This window comes from Egretta garzetta, unplaced genomic scaffold (genome assembly GCF_000687185.1).
Source record: "Egretta garzetta isolate BGI_Z169 unplaced genomic scaffold, ASM68718v1 scaffold596, whole genome shotgun sequence".
In the NCBI taxonomy this organism is placed as follows: domain Eukaryota; kingdom Metazoa; phylum Chordata; class Aves; order Pelecaniformes; family Ardeidae; genus Egretta; species Egretta garzetta.
Window position 1 is genome coordinate 1,197,145 of NW_009260129.1, and position 15,258 is coordinate 1,212,402.

The 15,258-nt window shown below is 38.3% G+C and overlaps 1 protein-coding gene across 1 annotated transcript in view; it reads right to left on the reverse strand.

Annotated features, from left to right (window-relative positions):
• Positions 1-3,783: 3,783 nt before the first annotated feature.
• The window catches only part of LOC104128673 (zinc finger protein GLIS3-like), a 59,200-nt gene continuing 47,725 nt past the window's right edge, over positions 3,784-15,258 (reverse strand). Inside the window, exons 6-8 of the mRNA XM_009641509.1 lie at positions 13,965-14,149; positions 5,087-5,269; positions 3,784-3,920 (exon numbers count right to left, since the gene is read on the reverse strand). Coding sequence (XP_009639804.1) covers positions 3,784-3,920; positions 5,087-5,269; positions 13,965-14,149 — 505 coding nt within the window. The remainder of the gene's footprint in view (positions 3,921-5,086; positions 5,270-13,964; positions 14,150-15,258) is intronic.

A 15,258-nucleotide genomic window follows, 5' to 3' on the forward strand; every position in this document is an offset into this window, starting at 1 on the left:
AATAACTTATGATTATATGAAAAATAACTGTAACAAATCACAAAATTATACATACTAATAGAGAAAGAAGTGTAACTAATTCTTTTGAAAATTTATTTTTCATAGTATGCAACAGGTATGTCTTTAGAGAAAATATCAGCCAGATATACAGTTATGACAAATGGAGTTCATATCTGTATATGTAAGCATGTATAAATATGTAGAATACTCCGTAAGGTTTAGGAAAAACATACTTCCACTTTCTTTCCTCACCAAAGTGCTTTGTGTAAAAAATATTACACAAGATGCTGCTTTCTGTACAGAATAAAGGGATTTTTTTTCTTAAATAAACCCCCACCCAGCTCATTTTAAATTGTGGTCTCTTGCTTTTGCTTCATCTGTTCCTAGGAAATTAAAAAAAAAACCAAAACCAAACACCAACAACAAAATTTCACACAAACAACAAAAAAGTGCTGTTTAAAAAAATCTGCTATAAAATTACACAGGGAAAACAGGGAATAAACAGTTAAAATGTGATTTTTATACTCATTCACACCTCTTCAAAGAAAGTTGAAAACAAAATACAATGTGACAGATGGCCTTAGCACTGCAATACTTCAGCATCCAGTATTAGTAAACCATAATGCCTGTATGTATGTGTGTACATATACATAGAAGGGGAGATCCAAATACACACATGCACTCGCATACACTCACACATGTACACATGCGCTTTGAAACTGTATTTTAAACTCCAGTGTAGACCCATTTCTCATGCAGATATAAATAGACTATTTGAATCTGAAAACAAGAGAACTGTATAAGAGAATGATTGTAAATAATTTCATTAGAATATTGTTTAATGTCCATAGTCTAAAATAACTTCATCTCTTAGATATGAATCCCTTTAGAAAGTTAACAATCCAGCAAGTAGAATAACAACACGAAAATCACTGAGGCACAAGTATTTGCATATAAGTCAGTAACTGGCATTACGCTATGTATTTTCACAAGCACCATTTTTCATTGTAACATGACAAACACGATTCCCTATTTAAATATCCAAGATACATGAGATAAAATGGTTCTTTTTAATACAATTGCCCTCAGTGATATAAGTTGATCCCCCAAAGTCAGTCTGACTCCAAAGAGAATAATGAAATAATCATGAAGAATCCTCTTTGTATTTCATACAGAAGTAAACAAAGGCCTACCTTTTTTAAGACTGGTAGCCCACTCTCATGTGCTTAATTTGACTGTACTCTAGCTCCTTCTTTTAAGATTAATGCTCACAGAAAGCTGTAAATATATCTATTATATATATACATAAAAGAATGAATGAATGACTTGCAAAAGTTTCCTTTTTTAAGTGTAACTGATGAACCCCCAAATTACGAATACCCTTTTTGGATTTTTTTCTTCCCACCTTCCCTTTGGTCAGGATCTTTCCTGATGTATAAGCCCCCTCTTTGCCGGATAGCTTGTATATTCAGATACTAGAAAAAGTATTTCAAAACATTTAAAAGTCAAGGTGGTACAGACCTGAAGTCAGCAGCAATATTTCAGTTTTGTACACAGCAACTGACAAATTCTGGATAACCATGTGGTAAAAGAATCTTGAAGGATTTATATATACAGAAGTATGTATGTACATATACATGCATATGTACACACAGGGCCTGATCCTGCCCTTACTGATTTCGGTGGAACAAAACATAGTCCTACACATTTGAAATTGAAGTGTGCAGCATGCCTAATTACTCTTGCTGAACAAAAAAGTTATGCATGTGCAGTGACCACAGAAAGGGCTTTAAGACAGCACAAAATTAAAGCTTTTTTAAAAAGAGATACTCGCTGTCAGTACACTGGGCCAGATCACACATTAACGCAAAAAGACTGTCTTTTTGCCTGTATATGTATAGCTGTGTCGGGAAGCCTGACGTCATTTAACCCAATGCAAACCACATACAGTAACAACTAGACCTACTATGGCAAGATGAAGCAAAGGGACACATTCACTTGTGATGTGAACAGCAGAATAAAAGGGGGAAGAATTTAGTACAGAATTGTCTGTATTTAAGCCACATGACTTCCTTTTGTATATCATTTAAGTGCATCATTTATCGGTATATACTTTGCATTTATTGGATGAAAATCTACATTAAATATATAAGCACATACACCTGTATCTAAGAATATACTTCATGAATATAAACCTCAAAAGATTGCCAGTGTTTATAAATATCTGGACATAGATTCATCTATGCAACATAATGGCAAGTTCAATTATGAATTTGACCCAAACTGCATTAAACAACTCTCAAAAGCTTCTCAGGATAAGAAAATGTTTGTTTAAACATTTTTTTGGACTTCATCTTTCTAGATGAGTGATTTCAGAACATAGTTATGGTCTAGCCTGTAATAATGAATTTTGGATTTTTGTCCTTCTTATTAAATCAGGTCATGAGAATATTAAGATGCACACCACACAGTAAGAAGTCCACAGAATGGATGGACAGAGATTAATAACCTAAAAACTCAATGTTATGTAAGGTAAGAGTTGCTCCCAAGGTATATAGGACTACAGTGGTGACACATCTCCACTGCAAAATACTGTTTTTAACTCATGCCCTTGTAGCTTTCATGAAGAGCAACCTCATTTGATTGCATCCTGGACTAAATTGAAGACCTGAGCCTGAAATTGAGGAGAAAATTCAAACCCACCAAACCAGTTCAGTTTTACATCTCTAAATAACCAGAGGGAACATAGCAAACTTAAGAGTAGCTCTTCTTCCTGAAAATGTGTTATGAAAGTGAAAAATGTTAGGGCATCAAAAATTCAATTGAATCAGTACAGATTGCTTTTAAAAAAATCTGTGGAATTTAAGGAAGCATATATTTTCTACAGGGTATATTAAACCTTTCTATGGAGTACTATAGCACATACAGCAATAAAGCTCTACAATATAATTAAAAATCAACATAAAGTTAAAACATACTTATTTTTATCTATCTAGCAGCTGTGCTAAATATAGGAAAAGTCCATGTACCTTCTCATGTAGTGCATTTAACCCTTCTTATTCATTGCATAAAGCACTGGGTCAGAAGGAATATTGGAAAAATTGCAATGGCCATATTATATGGCTTAAAATACAGAGAGAAGGAAAAGACACCTAAACCAAGGCCTGTAAGAAACCCAGTACCAATGGTCTTTGGCTCCAAAAAGAAGCCACACCAATACCTCCATTAGTAGTGCCAGGATATATGTCTAATTTCTCTCCCTTTTTGATGCTGGTGTGTGTTTAACTTTGGAAGCATCACATGCAAACAGGTTGTGCAAAAAGCTGTGTGCCTTTGAAATGTTTGTAGTATGCTCTGGTTCTGCTTACTCTCCCTTTTTTTAAAAAAAGGAGTTTTCTAAAGCTGTGCTTTAGTCCACCCATTCAGCTTGAAAGGATTACAGCTAACAAGCAGTTTTCTTATTCAATCTGTGAATTCCCTTTGAGAAATTAAAAAGAAGAAAGAACAAAAGAAGTAGAGTTGCTGTGCCACAGACGAAAATAAAAGAAACAATTACTAAGGTTTTGGCAAAGCTTGCTTTCTCCAAACATTCTCCTCCTCAGTTGACTTCTTGATAACATGACGAATGCTTGGTGATTGCTTTCTTCCTCTCCTTTATGTATGTATATCAACCTATATCCCCATACATACATGGCAGTTTCATGGAGAGGAAGATTTTGTAGAGAAATATCACAAAGACAAGATGAAATGTAATCAAGTTCTTGTAACTAGATTTATATTGCTTTAGCCTTCGGTGTAGACAGAAGAAAGCTGGCTAGAACAACGGTCCACTGCATTTACTTGTAGGAAGCTGCTATCCTCTGGCATGCTGCGAGCTGGATCACCAAAGACACCTGTGGACACTGTTGGAAAGTCATAAACTGGAAAAAATACAAAAATAATTAATTAACTAGGGTAACTATAATGGAGAATGTCCTAATACTTATGCAGAGAACTGGAAATGGCTTTAAACCAAACAGATAAACAAAAAAAAGAAGCCAACATATGTATGACATTAATAATAACATAACTTACTGCTTACCAAGGGAGGAATTTCAGTTCTGTCAGAATCAAGTCTGAAGTACAGCAGATTTCATCACAACTAACACTTGCCCATTTAATGGGTGCTAAAATTGTGATGATTTTAAAAATAAACTTCATGCTTGGTTATCAAATTTCATCATACCAAACATATGATAAGAGGCAATAAGATATTGTAGAACTCATTTGCTGTAAAGCAGACCCTGATACAGAAATTACTAGCTTCTACAAGTGATACTAGTAAGCACAAGAGTAACTGTTTTCAGAAAAACTCCCATCTTTTGGAGTACATCTTTACATACTGTGAGATACCTCTTCTAAGTTACAGGTGCATTGGCTTTTTAATGCACCACCGAAGAACCAAGACGTAAAAGAGATTTCAAAACACAATAAATGTTAAGTGAAATCATCCTGTGTGGAAGGACAATAAAAGACTTGGGCATCAATTGTGCTTAGGCCCTAAGATTGGGACCACAGTCCCACTGATCCTCTGCACAGAGGTAACTTTCACCTTTCCAGAGTAGTGTGCAAGGCCCTTATGTACTTCTCAGGTAGGCAGAAACTAAGTCAAGTGTCCACACAAAAGTGTGGACCCAGGCAGTTCCTGTCATGGAAATGTGAATAAATGAAATTAAAGACTGAGAAAAATCAAATATGCATAAAGCAAAATCAATGGTTTGAATCATCTCAGGTCCTTGCTACAATACTTACAGCAGTGGAGTGGCTGCACAAATATCACACAGGGCTCTGTGGACTGTATTTCAAAGCAAATACATGAGCTAGTGACTGCGTGACCCCCAGAAGCAGCTCTCAACAGTGTGCAGTCTGCACACAGGCCAGATGTTACTGTGACCTGTGGTGACTGGGTCCCAAAGGCCCACTCCACAAAGGTCTGAAAACCATCTCCTCTTTGTGAAGAGTTGAGTCTGGCATGAGCAGTCCCAGTCACATACACAGCTCAAGCAGATCTGTCAAAGTCCACAAACTGTACACAATTGTCATTTACCTGTAATACCAGAATGAGCTGAAAAAGTTCGATGGAAAATGCCAAGCCCTGCCTGGCCCACTGACGTGGGAACTGAGCAGTCTTCAAAAGGAGGAACCATATTGCAAGAGATGCCATGTTGTACGTTCTTCTGAGTGTCAGCATAATGTGGAGGGCAGAAAGTCTGAAGCTGCCCATAAAAACCTAAAATAAGGAGAAGAAAGTGGTCAATAAAAGACCTGGACAGAGGTACAAGGGATAGCATGTGGAACCATGGCCGTGAGAACGATAAAAACCTTGACTGCAGTAGCACGAGGACTTCAATTAGTTTCCAACAATAAAGCAGCTTTGACATGAAGCTCCCTGAAGACTTCCTCCAGTTGCTACTAAATCCAGCACAATCTGCTTCATGGGCATCCTGATTCCAGCATGACTTGTGAGAGACACTGACTGGCTAGCTTAAATTTTTCAAGAAATTTCTCTTTACTCTGCAGTCCTGCTGTCTGAACTGGTACTCTCCAGATTCCATACTGGGCTGCTGCCTGAAAAATCTAAGAAAATGCTTAATTCAAAACAAAGGAAGATTACCCAAGTAAGGTCTGAATAAAATCTGAGGGTCTGTCACTGATGCCTAGACAGCTGGGTGATAGGGGGGACATGCATATGTGACTTAGAAGGCCTGCTAGATGATGATCCATGGGGCCTGTTGTTTGTAATACAGGTTGAGAGTCTTACCCACTCGTCAGTAGCAACGAGCATGTGGAAGAGAACAAAGACCATTGTGCCACACAACATAAAAGATCCCCACCAGGGTTTTTGTTCTATACATTGTTTTTTGCTCCTTAGGTGATATTTGAGAGAGGCATATAAGCACTGAGTAAATTCACATTGACATTCATGCCAAAATACATATTTATATAGCCCAAACCATGGTTCTAGGTAAAACAGGGACACATATGCAATCTACGGGGCACAGACACATGTTCTGCAGTAAGTTGGCATGAAGATTTTTCTCATGGAAGCAAGGTCTTTTCTCCTCCTTAAAAGATGCTGCTAAATTTTAGAGATTTTGCTCAGAGTCTGAAGAATGGCTTATAGGTATGCACTTATTTCTGTTTTCTATAATAAGTTCTTAGAGTATATGTTAGAAATGAAACCATCATAAATTTGCTATTACAATATATACATATTTTTCTTTTAAGAAAAACTGTGAATCAAGGTCACCACTCTCTTTCTGTGCAGAAAGGAAAAAGGAAAAAGACAGTGCATTACCTCCAAGGTGTTACATAGAAATTGTAGGCCTTGACTGTCCAAAAATAGGCCCAGGAGTGATACAGTCTCTGAAAATTTTATTATCGAACAGCTTATTGCCTAAGGGCTGATGTGCAATTCTCTTGACAAAGAGTATGTTGTGGCAAGTCTTACCAAAAAGCCATGGTCAGAAAAATTACCCCCTACCTCAGAAAGCATCTTAAGGAATTCCCTGTGTCTCAGGTTTATTCCAGAGACATTACTGTCAATAGAAAAACCTCATGTGCAGGGCTGCCTCCTCTAGCCAGTCTAGTTAACCAACATCCATATGACAAAGTCCTTCCAGCTGAATTTCCTTTTAGTGTAGAAGGATCAATAAAAAGAAACAACAACAAAACCTTCCCTAAACCCTTAAAACATCAACATCAGGAAAAAATGGGAAAAGAGGGATTGAAAAACATCTTTTAATGCATCTTCTCTATATAACTCCCGTACTGCAGATACTGGCTTACAATTCAAGAACATAAATGACTCCCCTCTCCTTAGGCATCTGTTTGTTGTCTTTTGGGAATTATAAAACAGGAGGAAACCTTGTTACTTTCAGTGATTACAAAAGTTCACAGATTTGAGTTCAAAGAGCATTTAGTACTAGGAGGGAATAAGGAATCCTAATCTGGACAGCCATAGGGACAGCCAGCTCAAGTTCACTCTTTCACATGTTCAGGAATTAGCTTCAGTACATCCACACTGTGTAGTTAGGAAAGCATATTTATACCAGATGTTTAGCTTTCATACCTGGGATCTACTGATGTCCATGAGCAGTAACAAACCATGAGTACTAAGCAAATTAATGTTCAGGATTTAAAGCTCATATCCCTCCCTAAAAGTAATGGGATGTTTGGGTGAGCAGCATATGACAAAAGGCCTTTGGGTACCATTTAACAGTTCAGAAAGCATCAAGGAGACATCCCAGAGGATAGGAGATTATAAGCAGAGAAGATCCTTTTATTGGAAGCATGAAACATGGAATCACAACCTATCGATATTTGAGAGGAACATGCCTAAATATCTTGTGTATTATCTGACACCTAAACACAACTGTAGTCCTAGTAATTCATTAGCAGTAATTAGAAATGCCTCGCATGGGGCATCTAGTTTTGACTTACAAATAAAGAGTATTTTAAAAATAAAAATTTCATACTGATGCAGCTCCAAACCCCAATGCAAACAAATCTTCCAACCTTAAATCCCTTTACAGGGGTAGTCTATGCTTAGGAACATGTTACGAACATAAGACACTTGGCAGACTTCTTCTGGAATGTGACCAGGAGCTAGGTGTATTTCTATTAACTTTCCTATGGAAGCCTGCACATAGGACTGTTGTTTGCTAAAGCTGCAAGGAGTGTTCATGTGCAGATAATACATTTCATAAATAATAGGGATGGAGAAATGAGAAGGATGAGGTGGAAAACATGCTGTGTCACTTTATCTGATATAACATTTTCTGCCAAGGAGGAAGAAGGATGCAATTTTTAGGAGTTTTATGATTCTAATTATTTCCTTTGAGACTGATTTTTCTGGTCTCCATGAGGAAACATACAAATGTCGGCATGCATAACATGTGCCTGCATCAATATTTAAAAGCATCAGACAGTCTGAACCTGCACCCAGGAACTCAGAAGAGACCTTATGGGGAGGTCTAGGTAACAATGGTGAGAGAAACATAGTCTCTGCATTTTATTTAGTAGTCTTGCAAGACACTGTGTACACACAATGAGATAAATGCCTAATTTATACATACATAGAAAGAGTTTAGATCTTGCAAATAGTTCCATGAAGGTACATTGAAACAATTGTCAGCATTGCATCTGAAAACCTGCATGAAAAAAGAGCCTTTTGACTTTATATAAAAGAAGCAAAAAAAAAAATTAAAGAAAATTAAAAAAAAAGAAAGAAAAATAAAAAGTAGAACCACAGTTCCTCTTCCACAGCAGGCACTCTGGGAGGCTGAATGCTCATAGATATTACTGTCTTTTGCAGGAGCTGCAGGCACTTTGCAGCCCTAGCTGTAAGATAACAGTTTCAATCTTTTTTTTCTTTTAAAGATTAACGGCAACAAAACTGAGTCAGATTGCAAAGCATGTTAGGAATCTACAACCCATCAATCCTTAAATGTTCAGTCCTTTAGGACTCAGACATTTAAGGATCAACTGTACTAAAATAAAATAAAATGAAAGGAAAAAAATAGCCATCCAAAACTTGACTTAGAAGCTACATAGCTATTGACAGGCTTTGCCTCCTTTGAAAATGCTTTTAAAATCAACTTTTCTCTCAACTAGCAATAGGACACACTGCGAAAGTTTACTGTTGAGTCAGTCTAGTTACCAGAAACAACCATTTCAATCCATAGTGGTCTGAACCAGCTGGAAAGACCCTTCAAGACACATGCTGAAATGCCCTTTCATATTGCTCTGTACTCATTCTCTATTTGTGCCTTTCTCACAGCATCCTGTTCCCAATGCAAAACAATCTGACAGTAACTTTGACTACTGCTAGCTGTCTGGCAGAAAAACTACTTACCTTGGGGTTGAGCTATTGTGAGTCACATCCTCTGTGTTTGCTCATTCCCTACTTAAGCAAAAGGATATTGTCTAGCAAAGTCTTACAAGCTTTGATCCATTGGTACATTAACCGCTATATTGCAGAAAGAACCAGGGGAGTGCCCAAAGCACTTTCATAAACTGATCAAAATTTTTTAAGGTGGAAGGAGAGCACAGAAACATAATTCAACTTTTCTAGATACATGTTCTTTTCATGATTCAGTGCCATAATACCCGTCTTATAAAATGGACAGCCATAAACAGGAAAGAGCAGAACAGAGCATATATTGTTCTCTTCCCCTCAGTTATTTAGCACTATTCTAAATGTCTTTGTCCATGTCTGCAGTGCATCAGTTCACAGTGTAGAGGCCTTTGAACTGGAGCCCAAACATGATACAGCAAAATCTCCTAAGTTGGTATCAGGAGCTCTTCCCTTTATTCACATGGTGCCATGCCCAAGATAACCTACACTACTGCTGAATGTAGGATAACATGAAGTCATATGCAGTTCAGGCCCTAGATCCTGACCATAGCTGGCCCTTCATTCGAGATTATCTGTTAAAAGAACTATCTGTAACATCAATTTTCTGTGTTTTCATGCAGCACTGGAAAAATAAAAAAGGCAAACATGTTGGCTAATTAAGTTCCAGCAACTGAACATTTTTTCTCAGGACTGCAACTCTGGATTGTATCAGTTGCTCTCTTAATAAACTACTTAAAACACACACACACATGAGGTTACTTCAGCTGTGTTTCTTTGAATCAGTACACTACAGCCAAGATCCATGATGTCAAGACAGGAATAAACAGTTATTTTTCTAGCATGATAGCATTATTTCCTGAGGAAACTGAAATACTTTAAAATATTTTAAAATAGCTGCATACTGCAAGAATCTCTTCTAAAAGCAAGAAGCTCTTGTTCTTTGTAACATACAGAGCCTCATTCTGAGAGATGCTGAGCACCTGAAAATCCCAGGTATGCAGCCCGTCTCAAATTCACAGCTGAAATTGTGGTCCATAGAGCCCTGATCCCATTGAATTGATGGGGACAATGATTTCATTACAGATATATAATGAATCACTGCCACAGTTATCATTTCCATAAGGTAGGAAATCTCTGATGGACATTTATTTCCTCCTCAGTCAGCTCTCTGCCTGGCACCACAAAGAGTGAATATTTTCTCAAGAAAATAATTATAACTGCCATTAAGAAATATACATCATGGGTGAGTAGTCTTTATGGCTAGGTATGTAAAAATTCCAGGTGTCTCTGGTCTGAACTAATTCAAAATAGTGTTCCTCTGCAGCATATTTCTACAGTGTCCACTAGATGAACTACACAAAGATCAAGTAATCATTTGGAACCATCTGAGGGTGAAGAACAAAAGGAAAAGAAAGAGTAAGACAGGGATATGAGTCACATACTGTAGTGCCAGACTGACCTGCAAATGTGAAAAACTAGAGGTGTTTCTACTTATTTAAATATGACTATTTGAAATTCAAAGATAACTGTTACTAGTAGAGCTGTAGATACCCTAGTATAGCTAACTCATATCAGCTAATAATTTTTTTAAAGAAATGGCAACTTTTTTTTTTTCTGAATATTTTGCACTACTTCTTTATTTATTCCATTACTTAGCCAGCATTGGTCATCAGCTCGCCTCACAAACACATATGACATGAGTTACAGGCACCATTTTAAAGGACAGTCAGATTTCTAGTGCAAAAATGTTCACAATATCAGAAGCATCCAAAATCAAGTCAGCTCTGTCCACGCCCGAAGTAGCTTTACTTCACTCTACACTACAACCTCAAGAAGCTTGCTCACTGTGAAAGAGGAGTTTCTATCACTGTACTTTTCTTTCCTACCTCACACATCTCTTCTGACTTGCCTCAGAGCAATCCCGTATTTTTGCAGCAGCCTGTGTGCTGCAGATGTCTGTGTCTCCAGGTACCTCTGCCAAGATCCTTGTAGTTTGTCTTGGCTCAAAAGACTCAGCAGTACAATACAGGTTCTGGGCCAACTGTTGCAGATTTCCAGGACCTGTACTGTTTTCTATTCTGTCTACAAACAAATAGTACAATGACATCAAGCTGGGTCTTCACTACAGTCTCCAGTCCAGGATAGTTTCAGATTTACTGCCTATGGTAGTCCAGTAGAAGATACCAGTATAATGAAAGGAAAAGAAGACCTTCACCTCTGCAGTTCTATGAGTCATCTAACATCATCACCTCCAAACATCCCATGCAGCAAAGGAAATTGTGAAGGAAAGGGAATATTTCGTCTATAATATTAACCAAGGCAACAAAAAGCCCTCTCTGACATTACCATGTATCTGATGCTGAAAATCACTCAGAACAAATAATGAAATCTGAACTGTAGACGATGTTCCTCCAAGAAAAAGCAGTTTCACAATACAAGCAGCTATTAGATATAAGAGGCTTGTCAGTCTTGTATCTCCCACATAGTTTCTTTCTAAAGGATAGTTCTCTGAGATCTCCATGAGCTTTTAAGATGCTCAGGCTTACAGTAAGGGATTCTGTTTATAACTTGTTTTCTTCAAGAAGCTTTTGGGCGATGAAACTCTTTCTTCCTTGGTACAGCCAATTTAAATGGAGTTGACAAGTTTAAGACTAGACATTGAGACAAAAATGACACCATTGTTTGGTAGCGGACTGAGCTGAAGTGGCTATAGCTACAGCACTTTAAAACAAGAAAAGGCAGGTTATGAACTGCAGCAGACAGAAACTAACAGAGCTTCCCACAAACGCTTCTGATATAGCAAATAGTCCAGGCTGGTGAGATAACTCTATGGTGGTTTTCTACATTATAATGATGTGACCAAGGAAGATGGCAATATTTGTATTGCTGCTGGGAAACATGACCATGAACTCCTGAAAGATTTGCTTTTGAGAGGGAGAGTTTAGGCAAGCCTTTCAGGCACACAGGACAAACAAAGCTTTCAGTGTAGCACATAGGAGACAGATGCGCTTAAGTTGGAGGGAGTACATTCTGACAAAATACCTCCTAGAGCAACAATAGGTTACTTAATCTCTGAAAGAACACTTAATACCCAAATGTTGTTATTGTATTGCAATGTATTATATAGTTCAATACTAAAAAAAAAAAGTTCAGACTACGTTGTCATGCAGATATCTTTACAATTGCAACTCTGAGTTGCTATCTATGTTTATATAATTCCTGTCGACAATATCTATTTTTAACACAGGTTTTCCTAGGACAAGGAGGCAAACACTGAAATGCTAACATGGGACTAAGGTAAGGGTTTAAGGTCCAAGCCCTTGAGGTTATCCAATTTTTGCTCCACTCAGAAGATAGTATTAAGGAGTATCTTAAATTTGGATGTGGAATGCAGCTTCAGTCCATATGTTACATTCATCCTGATGAGAGTCTCTACTGGGCTGCCTTCTTATAGTGGTTTTAATGACCAATGTCTTTTGTTCTTTTAAATTCTCTTTGGATTGTAGGAGGGGGATATGGGAACACAGTAGCATTGTTCTGGCCTGCCCTAACGAGAAGATGCCCAAACAGATATGGACTTAGCTACACCAGTCAGTGCAAGCCTTGTGCAGAGCAGCCACTAATCCGAGGTGATCTGTGAGCCTCTGGAAGGCAGGATTCTTTGGAAACTGTTGAACTTTGGAGCAACTGGTTGTGATCCCAGCTTCTACAGTTACTGAATCTCCCATGACCATGAGAGGAAAAGGGTGGTAAAGCCGTCTATGCACTCAAAAGACAATTTTTTTTCCAGGCAGGAAGACAGACGTCTGGATGCCTTTCTGGAAGATCAGTTCTTGCCAAATACTCAGCAAAAAAGGGAACTAAGTAAAATGTGTTGTACTGTGGAAATAGGAAGGCTAACTTGATCCCTTCATGCCTCATATGCTAGGAATTTATTGGACCTGCTCTGGCATGTCTTCACATGTGTCATATGACAATGAAGAGTATATTAATAAATTTCATCCTGTACTCTGTTGGCCCTAGATTATTAGTGAAACATTAATCAGAGAGCGAGAAAGCCAACAATAACTGTTTACATCCATTGGTAAATTTCATGTTCTTCTAGTACTAATCAGTGCTGTTCAGGATTACCAGTTCCCAGAAGAAAAGCACCTGGCTCAGATCCTGCTCACGTGCGGTCTAGCACTTTCCTTTCTCCCCTTCATACTCATGAACTCTGGGAGATGCCTCAGCATCCTGTCTTATCCCTTTGCCTAGAGAGACTGCCTCTATCAGTAGAAGAAAACAAAAGAAGCCTTGGTTTTCTCAAGATGTTTCCTATGATATCTGCTGTGATAATTCTCAGGAAGCCTGATCAAAAAGCAAAGTCTCAAGGCCTATAAAAGTCCAGTGTACCTTGTGTATGTAAAGATGGAAAACCATATATTTAAACAGTTGAGAGGAAACAGCATTACTGCTGTCAACACATTTCTGAAATGTTAAGGTAATTACCATTCAGACTCCGTACCAGCTAGAAAAAAACCCCAAAACAACCCAACATTGTTTTCAGCTGCTGTTAATTTTCTTCTTGGCTAGAGAAGTTTGCACTTGATTGAAGAAAGAGGGAGAAAGAAGTCTTGAAGAAGCTGTTTACACAGTGCAAGTGGGACCACAGCTGTAAGAGACATGTATGCTAATAAAAGAAGAGGTCTCCATCACTCCACAAGTGCAAGGGAGAAAAATATTCCATCTCTTGAAAACCTGGTAACACTTTACATGTAAAGTCAGGAGGGATTAGAAGCATAACATCAGCAAATTAAAAGCAGAAGCCATTGCAGAATTATTTGCAGTTCTATTTCAACAACAGCTCTGAAAATCAGTCTGAAGAGAAACCCACAAGATGAATAACAATTAGCTAAGCTAAGAATTTTAAGGAAGTCTGAACGCAAGGTCCCGAAGGCTACTTCCCAGAGTCTTCTAAAAGGAAATGTCCCTTAAAAATAGCAGCATCAGCCCTTGAAGCATTTAATATGACACCAAGCAGCAGTGACAAACAACATCAGTGATGAAAATTATTCCTTCTTACCTTGGATGTGGAGGCTATTTGGTTGAAAAGAAGGGTTTGCTGCTGCTGACTGGTATGTCTTCAGAGGCATCGCTGCAGGCTGTTGAAGGTGGGGAGGTTGTGGAGTCTGTCTCTGCATCATGTGATGCGGAACTGAAATTCTCTGGGGGCTGATGTGGTGAGGAGAAGGAGCTGGTGCAACAAACCTAGTAGTTCAGAAACACAAAACCGTAAAATCCCCAAAAGATAAGAGCTAAAGATTGTTTCTACTTTACTTAGATTGCTATAATGTTTAGCAGGTTGCATTCATGATGACTTCCAAAAGAACAGCGTGCAGCCCAGATACAGAGAAGATACATATTCAAATGGTGACATATGATTAGATTTGACAACTGGGAAATTAAAAGGTTGAACTGCATCCTTATCATGGAAAACTCCTTTTAACTTCTGTGGGTGGGTTTAAGTCTTAATGGGAGGAGATACCACATGGGAGACCTGATTTCTGAGGCATTGCCAGCTGTCTCACTGTAAGGCTTTGTATCAACTGTATCTGTCAATAAATAGCTGTTGTTCCTCACTGGAAGTGAGCTGTCAGTTCTGGTCATTGGACACTGAGGAGTTAGAAGTTAGGTTCAGGTCTGTGCTCAGGTTTCAAGTTCTAGAAATCTTTGTATGTAACACAGAGCTCTTTGAAAATGAAAAAATCTGAAGTCAGTATAATGTATATAAAGGCAAGTGTTAAATTGCTTTGCTGGGAGCACCAACTGAGGCAGTCTGACCACATCAAAATGTTGATCTGGACTCAAAGTATAAGCTTGCAAACCCGGCAGAGGAGAAGAGCCATTCAGACCAAACCTGGTGCTGCAGCTGCCACAGAAGTTCATCACCTCAGTGGTATGCTTCGCACAGCTCTGTCACTACAGGCACTACAAGGATACATACTACTTTGAGGACTGCACACAGACTTTGTAAGTTTGACTTTTTTCTACATTTCCTTAAAATTGCATACCTCAAAGTACATTACAAATAGCTGCTATAGTCATTTCTGCAGATGGAAAGCTGAAGTTATGAAGACCAGTGGCATCTGATTTGTAAACGAAAGCTCAGCCTGGGCTCAGGAATGGCTCAGGGCCACTTTCTCACCCATGAGAGGAGAGCTAGCAAGGCCAACAAAAAAGAGTCAGGATATTTATGCAAGGGGGTGAGTGAAAACTGATGTTGTATTCTTGTCACAGATCAGCCTCTCTCCACTCCTAAAAGCAAGCTGCAAGTCTGTGCCAAGCAAGAGCACCCATCTACCCTTCTCTGCGTTGGG